Genomic DNA, 12272 nt, shown 5'->3' on the forward strand with positions numbered 1-12272 from the left:
ACATCAGGTCCTCCACTGGATCACAAAGGTTAATCAGCCCATCCCCTATGATTTAAAGTCAAATTTAAATTTGCATTTTTTGTAATTTCAAGTTGGTTCTTTACATAGTACGTCAATATATCGCAGTGTTTTCCTTTTCCTTGAAAGATAACATTACTTATTGTCAAGAATGTGGTTTTTTTTTTTTTTACTTTTATGCCGTGACTAAGAGCTATATGCACTCTAGGGCACATATGAATGATCCATTAATATATTGTTCAGATGTTTAAAATTACTCAGTCTAATTTTTTGTGCCTTTCTGCACACCTGAGTTAATACATACCCTGGAGTGCTTTCCTGCTTGGTTACAGCACTCTGTACTACAAAAAAACCTGGGACTTGATTGCATCCATATATTAATCACAGTGGATGTTTACATAGTATGACTTCACTTAATTGCATAATGATGAAGAAGCCGGATGTACATAACTGTCTGGCTGAATGCCTGACTTAGGGAAAAAGGAAGGCTTCCCACAAACATTTTTACATTTCCACAGAGGGCCAAAGAAATCATAGAAATGCTGGACATATTTTTTCAGATTGTTTAAGCTATCTTTCCCCGTAATATATGGGCATGCTTTGCTGAATCATATATACATATCTCAGAGAGTGGTTTTTGTTAATCTCCTAAATAGCAAATAATTCCTGTCTTTAATGAATTACATTAAAAGGTGAAGTGCCTAGTGGCAGGAACTCATGTAAAAGCACAATTAATCACCCTGGGGTTTTTGGCTCCAGCAGGCAGCTCCTTTAAGCTACTTCAGAAGGCTTCCTCTTTCCATTTAAGCTTTCTTTTGTTCTTGTCCTGCAGGACTTCTTAATGTTCATTTTTGGGTGGTTCTGGCTTTTGGGTTTTTTTTTAAATAAATGGATGTATTTATTTTTAATTTCTGTCAGAGATATGTCCTCTTGTTATTCAGGTTAAAAAACGGGGCTTAGTGTTTCTGAATAAATTACTCAGATGAATTATCATCACTCAATCGAGAGTAACTTTACAGATATGCTTCAGGATTCTGTTTCTGTGTATCTCCATTTTTCATGTTCTTATTGGAGTAAGGAAATAGGAACATTTATACAGCACTGGGCTGTGAGATGCACAAACACATTGTGAAAGATGGAAAAATATTTTTATATATGAAACATCAGAAATGGTTATATTTGACAGAGCAGACACTTGGAAGATTAAAAAAGAACTGCTCTGCCAATGTTGTATCTTTGAGATCCAGGTAGTGATTGGTGTGCTGACTAATATAAACTCTCAGACAGGAAACACAACTAGAGAAATCTCATTTTTCCTCTAATATCATTGCATCTCCCAGGTGAGACTATTTGAGAAAGAGATACAAAAAAAAGTTTAAAATGAGAAAATGCCAGGCTCATACAGAGAAAGATCTGATCTCTTCTGGTGCAAGAGCTGGTTTTAACTCAAATCCCACATAGTTGATGAGCAATGTTTAGTATATACACAGATTGTTTTACTGCTCTATGTAGTGGTGTGAAATAAGGGTTCCTAAAAAGTCCAGTGAAGCATAGAATAATAGTAAGGATAAGAAGCCAAAACCCTGCAACCTGCATGTAAAGTAAGAGCGCTGTACAACCTCTTGGTGACTATAATTACATCTTTGAACTACCTAGAGCGTCCCAGTACCATGCTCTACAAAAGTAATTTATTCACAGTTATTGTCTTACACTTGCATGTGGCTCCTTTCTCCCAGAGCGGGAGAGCACAGTGGGCTATCCCAACAGAAGGGAAGCAGTACAGAACTTTGTTCTTAGGAATTCAGGGGGAAGATGCTATTGCAGTCTGAACACAGGAATGGGCGGGTGAAAACTTGACATCTGTTGACAGCTCCGCCTCTGTGGGTGTGGGTGAAATTTTAAAGGCAGGTGAATAATGTATGACTTGTTTCTGAATGAAAGTTGAGGTTTTTCAAGCTCTGCAACAAATGAACCTTCCATTGTGCATGCTTCCTGTTGGAGAGTCACTTTGCTTTGAGGAAGTCTCGTGGCAGATTTCTGTTCACTGACTGGATAAAGCATAGCTTTTAAATTAGCTTACTGATGTAAATACTTGTTATTACAAATTTAAAATGCGCTACAAAAATTTATGGGAAAAGTGAAATTTGTATTTTGCTGTGTAGTTCATTATACATTATACATAACACAGAAGATAAATCTCTTGGTATTCAAATATATTTATTTTAAAAAAATACCAATCTCAAAGGATTTTTTCTTTTTTGTAAAATGTTCTGATAATCTGGGAAGATGCAGAGGAAGGAGTCATAAACATTTTTACAAACATTATTAAAGTTCTCTACCAATTTCCTTATTTTTTTCCTTTTTTAAAATTTGATTTACCATGTAAATTTCACTGTTGCTGCATACTTTCTAGTCTTAGGTGTGAAAGAAATAGGTTTTTTTCCATAGTTGCTCAAAAGTTTCTCCTGGTAGCATCAGAATATATATGACTCGAAGAAATGCTATTTGGGTGTTGGTTACTAGATTACCATTCATATTTCAGTTTTCTCATGGATGCATCCATGTTTGCTCTTTAGCTCTGTCTTAATTTTACTTCACTGGTCAGTTCCATTTAATGCCAGAGTGTCCTCTGCTGTACATAGCAAAAATAGCAGTATGATTCTTTCATTCATGGTGATCAAAAGTCAGTGAATAAGAAATTCTGTAGGGATCTGTGCAACTTATTCAAATTTCTCTGTCAAAAGCATTTTTGAAAAATCCTTTCTAGTTCCCCCCAAATCACTCATTCTATAGATGATTTTGTAAATTGAATTCACATTAAAACCTCCTATCACTCTCACCTCACCCTCATCAAAGTTTTATGTTTAAAGGGAAGATTTCACTGAGAACAAATATTAGGAAAATTGCCCAAAAATAATCCACTAGGACACCTTCTCTGAAAGTCAGATATGAAATAGGGATAAAGCTTTATGAAATTAAGAAAAAAAAAAAAAAAAAGCTGTAATGAGTGGCGAATACCCCAAAGTGCTGTGCAGCTCTTCAGAAGAACCCCAATAGGAGAGATGGGCAGAGAGGAACGTTCTGAAATTCAACAAAGGCAAATGCAGCATCTTGCACCTGGGGGGGAACAACCCCAGGGACCAGCACAGGCTGGGGGCTGAGCTGCTGGAAAGCAGCTCTGTGGAGAAGGACCTGGGGGTCCTGGTGGACAAGAAGCTGTCCATGAGCCAGCCGTGCTCTTGTAGCCAAGAGGCCAGTGGTGTCCTGGGGTGCATTAGGAAAAGCATTGCCACCGAGTGGAGGGAGGTGATCCTGCCCCTCTACACAGCCCTGGTGAGGCCACATCTGGAGTGCTGTGCCCAGTTCTGGGCTACTCACTACCAGGGAGACACAGAGCTCCTGGAGCGGGTCCAGCAGAGGACAACAAAGGTGATTAAGGGACAGGAACATCTGTCTTATGAGGAAAGGCAGAGAGAACTTGGCCTGTTCAGCCTCAAGAAGAGACAACAGAGAGGGACCTCATCAATATCTGTCAGTATCCAAAGGGAGGGTGTCAAAAAGGCAGATCCAGGATCTGCTCAGTGGTGCTGAGCAACAAGATAAGAGCAAATTGGCAGAAACTGATGCCCAAAGTTACACCTGCATATGAGGAAGAACTTTACTGTGCAGGTGACTGAGCACTGAACAGAGTGCCCATAGAGGATGTGGAGTCTGCCTCACCAGAGATACTTGAGAACTGTCCAGACACAATCCTGTGTCATGTTTCAGGGATAACCCTGCTTGAGCATGGAGGTTGGACCAGATGATCCACTGTGGTCCCTTCAACCTGACCCACTCTGTGATTCTTTAAAATACTCCACAATTATTTTGTTCATAACTAGTGTTCCACTGTTTGATGAGGACAAATTGGGTGTATAAAAGGTCATAGGAATTCCATTTTAAGGATGAATAGTTAGCCATTGTCAGGATGTCCTAGGAGTAAGGTATATGCATATTTTTCTAATTAATACACATGCAATTTTATAGAAAAATGAAAAATACCGACAACTGCAATCATAATTATTAGCTACAGAAATAGGATTCAGGATAGACCTGTAGTTGCTAAGGCAGATAGCTCTCTGAAATTGTCAGCCACTTGATAATGTTTAAAATAAGAAATAATGTAAAGTGTTTTTCAGATGGACATCAGGGAAGGCTAGAAATGCTCACATCAAGAATGTTACTTATGTCAAGTAGCACAGAGTTCCTTCCCTGTTCAGAGAATCCTTGAAAAATGACTGAAGATGACGTGATAAAAAAAATCTAGAATATAATATAAAGGTAAGCAGGCAGTAATTTTTATTCACTGTTTCCAAAGTAGCAAGAATGCAATGAAGCTTTAAGGAGCAAAAACAAAGACGACGCATTTTTGCACATAATCTTGTCAGTGAACAGTAGAATCCTGTCACATGATACTGTTAATGCCAGAAATCAAAAATAAAAGAGACAGCTTTTAGAAATGAGGCCAGACACCTTTGTGGAGTATGTGTCTACCTGCTGATTTGAAATACCATACACCCAAGTGTATGGTAGGTAAGTGCGTGCCTGGGGAAGAAGAACCCCAAGCACCAGCACTGGAGAGCAGCTCTGCTGGGAAGGACCTGGGAGTCTTGGTGGGTGACAGGTTGACCATAAGCTGGCACCAAAGGGCCACTGGGATTCTGTGGTGCATTGGGAAGAGCATTGCCAGCCGGTGTGGAGGGAGGGGATCCTGGCCATCTATTCGACCCTAATGAGGCCACATTTGGAGCGGTGTCCAGTTCTGGGCTCCTCAGCACAAGGAAGATGAGGAGCTGGAGATGGTCCAGTGGAAGATGATTTGGCGTCTGGAGCATTTCTCTTATGAAGAGAAACTGAGGCAGCTGGGGATGTTTAGTCTGGACAAAAGAAGACTGAGAGGGGACCTCATCAATACAGACAAATATCTCAAAAGCAGGTACCAAGAGGATGGTCTCAAACTCTTTTTGGTGTCGCCTAGTGACAGGACAAGGAGCAATGTCCATAAAGTAAAACACAAGATGTTCCACTCCAACCTGAGGAAGAACTACTTTATGGTGAGGGTGGCAGAGCACTGGAACAGGCTGCCCAGGGAGATTACAGAGTTTCCCTTTCGGGACACATTCCTGTCTAACTTGCTCCAGGCGACCCTGCCTAGGCAGGGGGTTGCACAGGATGATCTCCAGAGCTCCCTTCCAACCATAACGATTCTGTTAATCTTAACCTGTTGGTTGAAAGAAACCGCTAGGACTAGTTTGCCTTCTGGGGGCAAATTTACATTTGCGTTTTTGTGTTATTTTCCGGGGCAGGACGCTGACGGACTGACCCCATCCCTGACGGATCCCGCTCCCGCGCAACCCCGCCCCAGCGCAAGCTCGCGCCCGGCCGGAAGTTAGGGCAGGCGAGGAGGGGGCGGGGCCGCGCGGCTCCCCACGGGCCTCGGCCGCCGCCATTTTGTTGGCGCCGGGCGCTGCCGCCGGGGCGGGAAGAGCTGGGAATCGCCCGTCGGCTCCTCCCTCGTCGGGGCCGAGAGGCGGGGACTGAGCGCGGCCCGGCCGGGACGGGACGGAGCGGCGGGGCCCAACGCGGTGCAGCGATGTCGGCGTTCTCGGAGGCGGCGCTGGAGCGGAAGCTGTCGGAGCTGAGCAACTCGCAGCAGAGCGTGCAGACGCTGAGCCTGTGGCTCATCCACCACCGCAAGCACTCGGCGCTCATCGTCAGCGTGTGGGAGCGGGAGCTGCGCAAAGGTGAGCGGGGGGCCGGGCAGGGCCCGCCGGGGGCGCCCCGGGGCGGCGGGGCCGGGCGGGACTGGAGGCGGCGGCCCCGCTCCGAGTGCGGGCACGGGGAGGGAGGGTCCGGCGGGGCTGCGCGGCCTGCGGGGCCGGGAGAGAGCGAGGGCAGGCCTGAGCGCCGGGGGAGAGAGAGCGGAACTGTTGGGCCAGCGTTAAACGTCGGGTCTCCGCTTCTCCGGGACCGTGGGCTGCCAGGTGCTGCTTCTCCCTTTTTTATCTTCCACTTCACTCGCTCCTTTCTTTTCCTTCCCATTTTCCCGTCACTCCATAAAGAGGTGTCTCTGAGGACGCTGCCCCTTGTGTGTTATCTCCCGTTTTTTAAGGAGAAAGGCAAGTGGGGAACCGGAAGGAATCCGGCGAGCCAGGGTTTTAGGGCTTTTTGTTGTTAATTACAGCTCTTTCAAGACGGAGCCTTTTTGCGTATTATTTGTCATCGTCTGTTGTGATGGTTAGCTGTAATACTGTTTGAATTCCATGTCTACTCAGGTTTCCTTTCCAGAAACTGTTCTTGAAGGGCAGATGAGGATGGGAATACACTGAGGGAAAAGCAGTGTAGTGTATCCAGAGTGATTTTTACTTCCTGGTTTTGCCAGATGGTAAATAAAAATGTTAACATAATAAAAACGTGAGTTTCTTTAGGTGTGATCAGTGTGCAGACTTAAATGCTAATGTGGCTTTCCATTTAACAGGAAAGAACTTGCAGCTATAGACTGTGGTTCAGGGAGTGAAAGGGAGAAATGGCATATGAGGGTTTATTTGACCTGACTGGATAATAGCTTAAGTTGGTGCATTTAAGAAAAAGAAGACTCACTTACTGGAACTCTGCTTCGATCTACAAAATGATGCTGTTTTACAGTAGCTTCCTTTGGAGCCTCAATAATATGTGGATATTCAGTGGGAAAAATAAGAAGTCTCAATCTTTTAGACTAAGTAGAAAAACAGTACTAAGCCATTTCAGGATTTATGAAAGAGGAAGGAAACACTGAGTTTCGTGTAATATGGCTACTGTGGCTTTATTAAAATATCTTTTTCTGATTAAAATATCTTTTTCTGGGATTTGTTATCTTTTGAACTTTGAGGCATGAGTTAAATTCTTATTTGTATTGACTGAAGGAAGACTGACTTGGTGACATTATTCCATCTTAGGACATAAACACAATGAAAATGTGTTAGTTGCAGGCTTGCTTTTTTTTGTTCCAGGAGCAAATGAATGGATCTCCCACCTGTGTCTGAAACATTTCACATTTCTGGGCCTTCTAATCAAGCAGCATGAGTGTTTAGGGTTTTGAATGATACCAGGAAGGTATCTTAAAGTAATTTAAAGAGACACAGGGTTTTGGTTGCTCATCTTAATTATCATGAGTTCATAGTAATCTGTGATATTAATAGGCAGTCCTTAACTTTAACTTTCCTCTTGTGCTGGTTGACTAACTGGAGAAATGAAATCTTTGAAACCCAGGCATTGAGAGGCAAGGACAACAACCTTCTTTTGAGCTTTAGGTGAGAATAGCTGCCATCATTGGGTTTGTTTTGTTTATTGAAGTTGTTGTCCTGCTTTTGCTGCTTCAAAGTAAGATTTTGGTGTGACCTCTCTTCAGATGCCAACCTTCAAGGGTCTGTGGAAGGCATATGTGAAACTCTGCCTGTGCTAGGAGTGGCTTAGTTGCTTTCAGGGTCCTGACCCTTCTGGGCTTTTAGGCCTATGTGAAGTGTTTCATTTTGGAAGATAGGAAGCTTGGTTTAAAGCTGCCATAGTTAATATGCACAGGATGTATTTTAGTTTCCTATCTCTTAGAATATCTGAGCTTCATAAATGCTAGCTTGCATTTACCTGATACTAACTTCTGGCTAATTGCTGCACAGATTTGTAAGATGGTGTCTAATCCCCAGAGGTGGAAGTAGTCATCTCAGCAGGCAGCATGGGAAGGATGAGAGGAAAACAACTGTCCTGTGGTGAAGCGAGTGCATAAAACACCATAAAGTAGGATATTGGCAATGAGGCCATAACTTTATGTTTAAGGCTCCTGACTTGCCTGTCATTCAAACCATAGAAACAGGATTTCTCTTCTACCTGAGAGGAAAATTACCTGTATTTGGGGAATATGGATATGAAAGTTATTGACGTTGTCAGCTGTTATTGCTAGCCAGTAGTATCCTGGGACCTTGAACCTTGCATTTCTAGATTTTGTTTCCTTTCATTGTATCCCTTTTTTTTGTCACCCCCCCTCTCCAGACCTTCCTTCCAGCCTACTGCTTTTCAGGAACATTGTATAACTAGTTGTGTTGACCACAGTACAATGACATTATGTTTTTTTCTGGAGGCTTTCTTTCAGTTTTGGTAAAAGATCGTTTGCATCAAGAGCCTTTCTGAACATGTCTCTAGCTATTCATCAAGACAAGTCCTAAGATCAGAGCTCTTTCTTTCCTAAATGTTTGGTTCTGATTCTTTTATATTTAAAGTAATCTTTTTCTTTATGCCACATTGGACTAGAGGCGAAAAGGTAGCTTTTCAAATCTGCATATAATTTAGACAGCATAAAATGTTAGTGCCTTTCTGTTTACTTGGATTAATTGGCAGTGGTCAGGTCCCTTATTCTGGCATCCCTAAGGATCGTCAATATGCCTTCATGTACAGGTTTTCTTGAAAAGCGTGTACTGAGGGAAATGATCCTGCTTCAGCTAGATTTCAGAGGTATGAAATGTAGTTCTCAAAGTTAAATAGTTAATTACTTGGGAGTCATAAGCTTATTCAGTATTTAAGCAGTACTAATTAATTAACTTGTGATTACCTCAGTCATTTTAAAGAGGCAACTGGTGGGCCCATTTAACCCTGTGTAGTTTTGTGTATCCATAAAGGGAATGACTTACAGGGTTTCTTTTTAAACTGAGTAGTGGCATAACTTACAAATTTGTTGTGTAAGCCTGCAGTCACTGAAGGGCTGCTGGGAAACCCCTTAGGAAGAAACACCTTTGAATAGGCTCTTCTGAGATGCAGTCTCTTGAGAATTATTTTTTGTTGTTTGCAAGTCAGGTTTGTTCTCTTGCATACATCTCTTACTACCTGGTTTCAGGAGGCTCTGCAACTGTAGAGGTTTGCTACATGTTAGTTCATTTTTGAAATGAAAAATTTCAATTCTGTAATTCAAAGTATCTGCCTTCAAGGGTGAACAGTAGCTGCCTGTTCAGTAGGCTCAATGTGCAGTTTGCTGTACTTGGTTAAAAGGTGTTCTTTTTCAAAGGAGAAACCCCAAAATTGCTAAAGATTTGTAATATGGGACTTGTTATTTTGAGTTCCAGTTAGTTGTCCATAAGAATCTTTTCCTGTCATCTCATTTTCTGTTAGCTCTGTCACTTATTAAGTATTTATTTCATAGTGATATTTTAGTAATATTTAGAATATTCCGAGTTGGAAGGGACCCACAGGGATCTTCATGTCCAAGTCTTGGTTCTTCGCAGACACTGTTACATTGTATCTTTAAACCTAATTTCAGATTCAAGTATCTCTTTCTTCAGGGCCCACACGGCATCTCAATGATCAGTCAGTAACAGAAACTGATGGTGATCATCCCCATCCTCCTTTATCATCGCTTGACCTCTTGTTTAGGCTGTCATCTGTCACCCCACGCGTGTCACACTGATCACTCTCTTCCCTGCACAGCTCATCTAGGTCAGTGGAGCCGTTGTGTAGAGCCTTGGGAGAGCCACAGTTGTGTAGGTGCATCTGGGCTGCTGCAGGGAGATGTATTTGTAGTGCTTCACTCTGCCAGCTCACCTGCTGTTCCGGTTTATTATGTTTTTTCTTTGTTTGTTTTTTCCTGGTGTTGAAGTCTTTCAGTGGTATAAGAAGCTACATCTTTTTTGCTTATTTATGGTTTGTCTACAGCTTCTGCCACTGGACATGTGCTGCTGCTTGGTCCTCATCCAGTATAGCTGTTGCATTGATGAAATATGTTTTTCTGAAGCTACTGGCTGTTGTGGCCGCTGCTGAAATGTGGAAGATAGAGGATTTTAGTAAGTAAATTGAGAAGGCCTAGCAACACTTAAAGCAGATTTGAAAGTTGTACTACATCTGAACTACTCTAATACTTAGCTGTTTTGGAGCACCATTACAGCCAAAAGTGGTTGTGATATATTGCCTTGGAGATGGGAAGTGGATCACAGGAAACAAGTTCCTGCTTTAAAGCAATTATTTTCTGTGCCGTGTAGTGTAGTTTTTTTCTGCCAGGAGAAGGAATCTTTCTTTTCTGGTGATTGTAAGGTGGTGGTATAGTCTTTTCTGGTGATTTTACTTAGTGGTGGTATAATCCAATGTGAGAGAATAAATAATTTTGGTTTCTTTTATTTAAAAGAAGCCAAGCTATGGGTTTTGGATTTCACTGATTATGCCCACATCAATCTTCTCATCCATGCCAAAATGTTTGGAGAGCAACAAACAGGGAAAATTCAGATGGATGGGTGTTATTGAGTCTAGTTAGGGAAACTTATTTGCTGTGTACATGATTTACAAAATGATCTGCAGTTAGGAGCAGCAGAGTGGCAATGTAAGAGCCTTTTATTTAAAACAATTATATTTGGGTTGTGTGGTATCAAACCTGCGTGTCTTTTACCATTCTGGTTCTGAATACTTAAGTGTAGGTTTTTTTTACTATCCTGAAGCTGTTGTTGCAGTTGATTCATATCCATCTTGGCATTTTACCAGCCAGGTAAGGCAATGAAAGGAGTTGGTTTGTTTCATATGTTCAGGTAGTTCAGGATGCACTAAGTGCAGTGGGAAGCTTCTGCAGTGTAATTATGTTGGAATGGTTTCCTTGGTCTGTAACCAGCTGTCTGGCCTTCCTGTGGTAATTTGATGCTAGTGGCCTTAATCCCAGCCGTGGCTGTGTGTTGTGTTCCCTTTGTTACTAGTCTCCAAACCCAGTCAAAATACTTGGACCCTCAAACCTTGAACACATTCAATGGGCAATCCCATTTCCCTCTTTGAAGAGAAAACATGGCAATTATCAAACCTTGGTAAAATTCACCAGGTGACTGCACAAGGTGCAATGCTTAGTTTAACCTTTTCTTAGTAGAAGGTTAATGAGTTTTAAGATTAAGGGCTTTTTGTACAACGTGCCTTTTGTGGATTACGTTGTCTTTAAACTGTCTTTTCTAATGGCAGCCTCTCAAGTGGCTTTTTAGAATCATATTACCAAAGATGCTCTGCTTAATCAGCTTGCATAAAAACCCAGGTTAGCTCTCCACAGTGTGAAGGATCGGTGAGCTTGCACTCAAGTTTCAGTGCTGCTTGACTTAACAATGTTTGGTCTTGTAATAAAAAGTTTGTCAGGTATTTACGGAGATGTCGCGAGCTCCTCTTCCAAAGGTGTGAAGCATGCTGTGAGAAAGTGTCCCAGAGATTTTGGGAGGAGTGGTGGCACTCATAAACTCTCGTGCATGTGTATAGACTAAAGTAATTCAAAAGCAATTTAGCAAAGACTTTATTTGAATCCATAGTAGAGAACTTAAGTATGCTAATGAAATGTTTAGGGCTGATAACTTTTGTGAGATTTTACCATTTTTAACAATAACATGCTTATTGTTTCAAACCCTTTTGTTAGGTGGTATTTTCCTTCAAGGTCAGTTGACACAGCAGAGCTGGCCTGCAGAAAGCCACAGCCTGATGTAACATTTTCAGATGCTTAGTCAGGCTGTACATTTTGTAGTGGGATATAAGTGAAATCTCTTATGCTTGTGTGCTTTTCTGTAGTTTCTTCTAGTATATCTACAACAGCAAATATGTCTTGGCTCTAAGCGTAAAACAGCATGAAACTAATGGGCATGTTTCTAGCTGTCTTCATGGGAGGACAATTTCAAATGCAGGAGGTAAACCTGGAGAAGACAGGTGATTGTGCTGACTTTGATTGCCAGGGCTAACCTCAGTGAAAATGGCTGATTTATTGCCTTTCAGGGTAAAATGCTGGTTACTTGCACTAAAGTGGTGGCTTGTCAGTGTCAGGAGTTCTCTAAGTCTTATGGATTAAAGCAGATAATGTCAGGCATCAATTCTGAGCTGCCAGAGAACCAGGCATACCTAATGGGCTAACAAAAATGCATTACTGAGAAGAATGGATTGCCAAAAACTAAGGCTTGATAATGTTGTCTCCACTGCAGATATCTCAGTATGCTAATTGTTGGTGAAATACCATTATTTTCTGAAGAATATTAATTGGCATTTAAACATGTCAGATGCATTTTTGGTACAGACATAGTTTCATTTGCAAGGTGCCAATCCCAGGTAGTCTCATGGAAGATGCTTTGAGAGTAATATGCATAATATGGCTCTTACATCAACCAGCACTGTTGACACATTAAAATGCTTCAGAATCCGGTGCTTCAGGGAGCTACTTTGGTGGCTAAATGGTGAGTTTGGCTGCAACAAGCAGAGGA

The 12272-nt window shown here is 41.9% G+C and overlaps 1 protein-coding gene across 1 annotated transcript in view; it reads left to right on the plus strand.

The window, feature by feature from the left end:
- Window positions 1–5546: 5546 nt before the first annotated feature.
- RPRD1A (regulation of nuclear pre-mRNA domain containing 1A) overlaps window positions 5547–12272 on the plus strand; it is a 43794-nt gene continuing 37068 nt past the window's right edge. The window contains exon 1 of the mRNA XM_063163622.1: window positions 5547–5801. Coding sequence (XP_063019692.1) covers window positions 5651–5801 — 151 coding nt within the window. The 5' untranslated portion in view covers window positions 5547–5650. The remainder of the gene's footprint in view (window positions 5802–12272) is intronic.

Source organism: Melospiza melodia, chromosome 1 (assembly GCF_035770615.1).
Source record: "Melospiza melodia melodia isolate bMelMel2 chromosome 1, bMelMel2.pri, whole genome shotgun sequence".
In the NCBI taxonomy this organism is placed as follows: domain Eukaryota; kingdom Metazoa; phylum Chordata; class Aves; order Passeriformes; family Passerellidae; genus Melospiza; species Melospiza melodia.